This window comes from Phaseolus vulgaris, chromosome 8, assembly GCF_000499845.2.
Source record: "Phaseolus vulgaris cultivar G19833 chromosome 8, P. vulgaris v2.0, whole genome shotgun sequence".
Classification (NCBI taxonomy): Eukaryota; Viridiplantae; Streptophyta; class Magnoliopsida; order Fabales; family Fabaceae; genus Phaseolus; species Phaseolus vulgaris.
The window spans coordinates 10,526,616-10,535,218 of NC_023752.2; the positions used below are offsets into that span (position 1 = coordinate 10,526,616).

At 40.0% G+C, this 8,603-nt stretch overlaps 1 protein-coding gene across 1 annotated transcript; it reads right to left on the minus strand.

Annotated features, from left to right (window-relative positions):
* Window positions 1–3,504: 3,504 nt before the first annotated feature.
* LOC137824551 (uncharacterized) lies at window positions 3,505–4,758 on the minus strand. Its single transcript, XM_068630216.1, has one exon. The coding sequence runs from the start codon at window positions 4,756–4,758 to the stop codon at window positions 3,505–3,507; it is 1,254 nt and encodes a 417-aa protein (XP_068486317.1).
* Between the last annotated feature and the right edge of the window lie 3,845 nt (window positions 4,759–8,603).

The following is an 8,603-nucleotide window of genomic DNA, read 5'->3' on the forward strand; positions in this document are numbered from 1 at the left end:
GATGGGTTTATTCCCTCTCCCCCAATCCCAGAGGAATCTTCTTTGTATACTTGTAATTCTGTTACAAACTGCTACTGGCGCTTTATAGATGGATAGATAGAAGAGCGGGATGGTGGTGAATACCGATTTCAGCAAGCAAATGCGGCCTGCCATAGATAAGGATCTGCCTTTCCAGGAACTGAGTCTAACTTCTAGTTTTTTCACCACCGACTCCCAAAACTGTTTTTTTCTTGGATTACCACCAACTTCTACCCCCAAGTATTGAAAAGGAAGTTGCATAATATGGCAGTTAAGCGTTTTCGCATAGGTGTTCAGGACATAGCTGTCAATACTTATTCCAACCAGCTTTGATTTGTGAAAGTTGACTTTCAAACCTGAAGCAATTTCAAAGCAACGAAGAATGGCTTTAATAGCGAAGATATTATTGAAGGAGTCTTGGCAGAGAAAGAGTGTGTCATCTGCAAACTGTAGTAAACAACACTCAGTGTTGTTCCTTCCTACCTTTATCCCTGTAAGCTCCCTCATACTCAACGCTTTGCGCACAATCCCTGCCAGCCCTTCCGCCACCACTAGAAACAGAAAAGGGGCTAGAGGGTCTCCCTGTCTTAAACCCCTAGATGGTTTAAACTCCTCTGTAGGACTTCCGTTAACCAAAACAGACACTGAAGACGAGACCAGGCACCCTTTAACCCACATAATCCACTTTTCATGGAATCCCAGCCTTCGTAACATGTCAAACAGGAAGCTCCACCTGACAGAATCATACGCCTTTTCGAAGTCCACCTTAAAACAAACACCTCTCCTCCGGGTCCTCCTACACTCCTCAAGAACTTCATTAGCCATAACCACACTATCCAAAAGACCTATGTCGCTAAGGAAGGCAGACTGGCTATCATCAATGACCATAGACATTACTTCCTTCATCCGAATTGACAGGACCTTTGTAATAACCTTGTATATGGCTCCAACAAGAGATATGGGTCTGAAATTTTCAAGCGACGATGGGTCTCTTACCTTAGGGACAAGGGCAATGAAGGATGCATTACAACCCTTGGGAAAAGACCCCGTAGCCTGAAAAAATTTCACAGCTTCCATAAGATCCGTTTTTAAGACGTCCCAACATTTCTTGATGAAATTGAAGTTGAATATGTCCGGACCCGGACTCTTTGAACCTCCACATTGCCATACGGCATCCCTTACCTCTTCCTCGGTGAAGTCAGTTATCATTTTCCTACTAACCTCCATAGACAAAGACTTGAACTCCACCGATCCTAAGGTAACACCATAGTCTTTTGTGGCCTTAAATCTGTTCTCAAACAAAAGTTTTGCTTCCCTACGAACGACCTCCGGCTCCTCACACCACTGCGAGTCAATCTCAACGCCTTTAACCTCATTTTTTAATCTTCTCCATCTAATTGCAGAGTGAAAAAACTTTGAGTTGGTGTCCCCATATTTGGACCAGTTCACTCTTGCTTTTTGTCTATATATAGAGTCCAACTTCTTGTCAACCAACCCCAGTTGGCTAAACAGTTCCATCCTCCTCAAATTGCCAATGCCGTCCAAGGCGTCATTTTCATCCTTGGCATCAAGCTCCTCAATTGCCGATACAATTCGTTTCTTGCTAGTTTCCAAGTAGCCAAAGGTATTTCTGTTCCACACTTTGAGGTCAGCCTTCAGTAACTTCATTTTGTCTTTGAGGATGGACATACTATCACCTTGCACGTGATATGAATCCCATTTACTCTTTACCATCAGCTTGAAATCCGGCTCCATAAGCCACACGTCAAAGGATCTGAACAGTTTGGGGTCCCAGTCTTTTTCCCACGCCTTCAGCACTAGGGCACAATGATCCGAGACCGTTCTCGGTTGTACATATTGCTTAGACGCGGGCCAAATTTGGAGCCATTCATCTGACACCATACATCTGTCTAGTTTGCTCTTAGCTGTGCCATTGGTTTTGAACCATGTGTACTTCTTACCCACAGCGGGAATGTCCAATAACCCATTATTTTCAATAAAGTGATTAAAGTCTTCGATCTCCTTCTTTTGGCTTGAGTAACCTCTTAAACCTTTTCTTTCGTCCTCCCTTCTCACAGCATTAAAATCTCCACAGAAAACCCAAGCTTGATTTTGGTGTTGTTGTTTGAGTGTTGTCAACACTTCCCATAGGCCAACCTTAGCATTTAAACTACACGGGGCGTAAATGTTCACCACGACACACTGGCTGCCTGTTTTGAGATGTTGACCCATGACCGCAATATAGCCCGCTCCCACAACGTGATTATCATAGGAGAAAGCTGTTTTACGCCACATTGTTACTAGGCTACCTGCCCCATTGAGCCCCTCGTAATGAACCCAGCCAATGTTGTTGTTGCCCCACAAAGAGAAACATTTGGCATCTGTTAGTGAGGACGATTTAGTCTCCTGCAAACACATGAATTCGGCACCTTCCTTTACCACCAGATGGTTCAGATAACGTTTTTTCGTCCCCCCCCCCAAACCTCTGATATTGAGGTTGACCACAATCATGGAACACCTTTTCTCCTCCCCCCCCCCCGAGACACCTTGTTAACTTCGTTGTCCCTAATCTCCATATGCCCCAATTCTCCAGCCACACTTCCTTCATCTCCTAAGCACTCCATCCCCAAATTTTGACCAAACTCCCATATTCTAACGGATTCAGCTGTATCATCTTCAAGCTTCAAACGATTGTTACACTGCACAATATCATTAACAGATTCCGCAAAAGAGCATTTGCTTAACCTAGAAGAGGAAGTTACTCCATGGTGTAGGTTCCCAACTCCACCTTTTGATCTCCACTTTGGATGGGCGGTTGACGCTTCCGTTTGCCTTAGCTCCCACAACCTCCGAACTTCCAGAGGAATTTTGCCAGTCTCCTCCTTCTCATCCGCACCAGGCATACTCTTCTCCGCACCTTCCTCGAACCCTTCCTTGATCCCCTCCTTACGGGAACAAGTGCTACCACTGTGGTGGGAGTCTGAACTTCCCATGGAGGAGCCCGCTCCTGCACTGTACTGGCGAGTCGCATGGCAGGGGTGGATACCAGTGTCGCTCCCTTGCGCTATCGTCGCTCCATGGTGGACATAATTATCTTCCTTCTTCGAGCGAATAATGGTGACCGGAGGCGACGGCGATGCTGTCGATCCCTCCCTGCCTCTGTCTTCGGTTTCACCCCCCTTCTTACACCCTCCCTCTGGCCCATCCAAGCTTCCTTCTTTTCTGAGCGCACCCCTTCTTCCTATTTGGGCCTCCGCCTCCGTAGGCCCAAGAGAGATTGCATTAAAAAAATTGGATCCCTTCAACTAGGTTAGCTAGCGATTGTTGTATGTGTTTGCATGCATCGTTGACCTGCTTTGTTACAGACCTACCTGCCCCTCCCTCAGACACACCTTGCACACGTTTTACTTCATTTAGGAATGAAAATCCACCTTTACTCTGACATCCCAAATCACTCTGCGCTTTTTTCTCAAAAAGCTTCCTTTTTTATTCTACCAAGGAATGGGAGTATTGTTTCCCTTCCTCCTCGGGTATCCCACTCCACCTCTTGACGCCGACATCGGCATCATCTCCGTCACCACCGGATATGCCAGAAAAGAACGTTTCCTCCACTATAGTTTCTGATGACGATATACTATCCGAGGATGAAAGGTGATACTCTGGACATAGGCATTCTCCTTTCCCTTGACTAGGCCTCTCCTCTACAATGGAGATATTATAGACTCGCCCATTGATTTTGAACCCCTTCGTCAACTCCGTTGTACCAGACTTGATCAAACGCAGCTGCAAGCGTGCAAACTCCAGGTTTTCCCACGACCGAGTAGATGCATCAATATCTACCAACGATGCTACTTCACCAACCACTTTTGTGAAGCAATCTTTGTTCCACAGGGTTAGCGGCAACCCGTAGCATCTAACCCAGACAATTTTATGCCCTGCTACGTATGACTCGGACCAGGGCTCAATATCCTCAAAGATGGAAACGAACCATTCATTGTTCAGCTTAATGATTTCATCCATCCTTTCACATTCTCTGGGGGTTAAGAGAACTAAGTTGTCTCCCATATAACGCAGTTTGATCCTACTCATACCTCCTTTGATGAACTCTTCACGCAGCGACTCAAAAGTGAGATCAGGGGACATCCATCCTACAGCACTATAGGACAGCCATGCCGGAGCATTTGGCGTAGTTTCAAAAATAGGGCCTTTCCAGGTGCCTTGGAGGGTTTTGCGGACTACCTCAGCGTACGTGTCGTTTGAGTTGTTACCCTTTCGAACAACATGGCCTGTTTTTTCTCGCCACACCTCCTTCTCCGTCAGTCTAGCTGAAGCTGACTTTGCCATGCTATTATCTTTTCTATGCCCTACGTTCTTCTGTATGGCCTCAGCTCTCCTATATTTAGGGAGGTTTACAAATAACTTAAGGTTTCCAATACGGATTTGGTCTAGCTGTTGTTCTAACTGTAGTTCGTTCGGAACAGGGTAAAATCTCACGAATCCGAAACGTCTTCCCCACCTGTTTGGACGCCTAGAGATGAACACTTCTCTCACTCTTGCCCATTTTTGGAAAATCCTAAACATTTCGTACTCCCCATGACTATCAGGAAAGTTAGAGAAGAAGAACGTTGATGAGTTCTTTTCCAATGACTTCTTGTGTTTGTATTGGTCCTCTCTTCTCCGATGTTCCTCCCTCTCCCGCCTCCACCAACCCTCCTTGGTTATGCCCGCTGATGTTCTCATTATCTTTTTATTTATATAATTATTGTTCAACATCCTCTAGTAGTTTATAGAACTTAGATGTTTTTTCATTCATTGTATTATACTTTGGACTTGTCGTATATCTTGTTTTCTTGCTTTATTTGGTGTCTTCAACATTAATAGAACTCCCAATATCATGTAACATACTATGAATCTCATCATTATAATTTTGCTTGTTATTATATTTGGTGTCTTCCTTCGCTCTTTCTCCATGAAGATCCCATATAATATAGTCTCTTCGTATCCCATTTATGATCAAGTGCTAATATATGATTCGTTTACACTGAAAGATATTATTGTTGCACTTCTTGGACAGACAACGTCTTAGCCTTCCTTCCTCAAGATTAGTAAATACAAATTCAATAAAATCAAGAACTCCTTTTTCATATAAAAGTTGTGTTCTATCAATAATTTCCATTCAACTTTTATCTAATTTCATTCTTATTAAAAAAATTTATTATATTAACAATTAGAGAAAGTGCACAATTACATATGCTAAAATGTAAATGAAAACATATAATAAAAATTATAGAATAATTAAAAATTTCATCAGGAAAATATTGTTTTTTTATCGGATGAAAAAGTGTTTTGATAAGTTTACAAAATTTAAAAGATTTTTTTTTAAAAAATAACTTTTTGGCTTTATTTTACTGACTTTTTTTATTCAAATACATATTATTTTGTTTTCCTTATACGTACGGTTACACAACAGTTGTAATTTTTTCTACTTTTTTCATTTTTAATTATATAATTTTAATGAAAATAGTTATATTATTTATAATTGTATAATTTCGCAATCCAAAAAAGAACTATTTAACTCCTCAACTTAAAAACAATAATATAACTCATCAACTTTTATTATTATTATAAAATTATTTATTTTTTATTTTTAAAATTTATACTTTTTATCTAATTCCATATCTATTAAAGAAATTTATTATATTTAAAATTTGAGAAAGTGGACAGTTAAATGTACTAAAGTGCAAGTGAAAATATAAAATAAAAATTATAGAATAATTAAAAATTAAAATTTTCATCTTTAGAGAAAAATATTATGTTTTTTATCGGATGAAAACAAATCTGTATGACGGTTTGATTAGTCTATAAATTTTAAAATGAATTTAAAAAAAAATAATAATATCACTCCTCAAATTTTATTATTATTATAAAATTATTTAATTTTCATTTTTAAAATTTATACTATTTTAATATAGTAGCAATGCAAAGATTGTGTTCTACATATGTACTATAAATATATATTTCGATTTTATTGTACAATATTTATATATATTCATTACAAAAATCATGAAATAGAAACCAATTTTAGAAAAAAAAAATTAGTTACTATAGTAACTAAATTAAAGACCATTTTAGGAACAAAATAAATTTTTGGTTTTTAAATTAGTTTCTATTATTGTTAAATGATTTTTAAATTGATATCTAATTAGCAACCAAGGTTTTTGCTGTAACATCCTAAATTTTACCCATATTAATGAAATAAAAGTAAAACAAGCAATATCTAATTACGAATAATATATATACTATTTTCTCATATGTGTATCTCAAAAGAAATATCCCTCTTCATAGGGATTTAATATATACATCAAAAGTTTTAACAAAAAAACAAAGCATTCAAATAAAACTATCTCATTCTCCAGCTGCTCACTAAGGAGCTCTATTACCTGCAATCTCATCTGCTCCCGTGTAAAACACGATCATCACAGATAAAGAAACAAACCCAAACAAATAACAGGGTAAGCTATCTATATAAAAAGTTTTGATATAATTCAAATTTTAAATTAATAAGCATAATTCATCAATTCTCATACGATTTCTCAAACCATCACGTGGCTATTACATTCATAAAATTCATATTTCATATGTCGGACTTCTATTGACTCATAACACATAGACTCTTGACTCTACCTCCGGAAGACTCGTGCGTTGACTTAGACTCAGAGATCTGCACCTGTCATACTACCTCACTGTGAAATCCACACAGTTATGCGCATAAAGAATCTCAATATCATATCTCTCCTAGTATGACAGGGTTAACTCATATAACAGGTCAAGTTAGTTATCTTTCAAACAACTTACCCATTCATATGAACCTCCTTCGACTCTCACCACCTGAATAACTTCATCTATATGATTTCATTATCTCAGGAGAGTCAGGATATCTCCTTCTAGACGAATCCCTAGTCAATGCACATCCTAAACAATCTTAACACGATATTTTCTTTCCTGAAAATACTATGTTTTGATTAAAAATATATTCTAAACATTAAAATCTCCCACATCAAACAATCAAATCATTCCACAATTTAGAATTTCCAAAACACCCAAGAATTCATTCACTAATCATATAAATGTCTTGAATCAAAAGGATTCCAAAGTATATCTAAATAACATCAAGTTTTACTATCCAAAAAGAGAGACAATAAAAGGAGAATGAAATAAAATTATCTTCCAACTACAACTATATCCAACACAACTATATTCAACAGTATTTAATAAAAAGGATGAGGAAGCACAACATGAAAATTAAAGTTTGATAACTTATCTCAAAAACACCAGAATTCATATTGCAATCAACATAGCTCTCAAAATAATCAACTCATAATTTATTTTAAAAATTGTCACAGACAATTTTAGTTCATAAACTGAATCATCAAGAAATATTCAAAATATATATGCTCTGAAATTGTCAAGAAACAAATCATCACAAACCTTTTTCAAATACATTTAGTAATTCATTGAATTCCAAACTTATATACATTCTACCACCCCAAATCCTCCTCCTTCGTCGCGAAACCTTTCTTCTCAAGCACACAACCCACCGCAAGCACGCGGTGCTTCGTCTTCCCACGCTGAGAGGCCTGCACCTTCCCGCCCCAACCCGGCTCAGGCTACTCTGCCTGTCACCGGAGGAGCCTCCGTCCCCCCACCAGACTTCAAAAAACTATATCCCTAGGCCAACTCGACCTTGTTGAGGGAAACGTCTTCTGTAAACACTGCTGGGGCAGTTCTACGATTGACGAAGGGGGATGAGCCTCACCAATCATTCCACAAGGAGCACGACGAGAAGATGACGGTGCTACCTTGCCCCCCCGACCTGCCAGTTTGCGCCGACGACAAGGCGAGCAACGATGGGCCCTTCTGCTTCGTTTACACAACTTTGTTCAAGAAGGTGAAACTCAGGTTTCCCTTCACTCGCTTTGAGAGGGAGCTTCTCACCGAGCTCAACATCGCCGCCGCCCAGCTCCATCCCAACAGCTGGGCGTTCGTGCGGGCGTTCCAGGTCATGTGCGACCATCTGGGGTTGCCAGCATCTGTGGATGTCTTCTTATTTCTTTTTGAAGCCAAGCACCCAGGAGACCGCCTGTGGGTAAGCTTGAACGGGATTGCTGGCAGGTCGATCCTCTCCATCTTCCAGCAATCCTATAAAGACTGGAAGGGCAAGTTCGTCCAGGTGCGCCCCAACGACAAGGACGCTTCCTTGCTCGACGGTTTCCCCTTGTACTGGGTAAACAAGGGGAACAAAGAGTCCAAAAGCAGCTTCAAGAGACCAAGAAGTCCTGATAGCATGGGCACTTTGGACAGAGATCTCTGCTTCTTCTGGAAGAGTGTGGCAGATGCCAACATCACCTTCCTCACCACCACACTCATCTGCTTCGAGTTCTTCGAGGACCAGCTCGAAATTCGCATAGGTTAGAACGTCTAAGTCTTTGTTCTAACATTACCTCTGTTAACTGTTTCTGGGCGTCTTGTGCGTTGTGCACAAGGCTTTGGTTTTATTTTTCTGCACTATTTATCTGCTTTGCTGC

Coding starts and splice junctions, on each gene's coding strand:
- LOC137824551 (XM_068630216.1), bottom strand. CDS start 4,758: ATGAGAACATCAGCGGGCATAACCAAGGAGGGTTGGTGGAGGCGGGAG.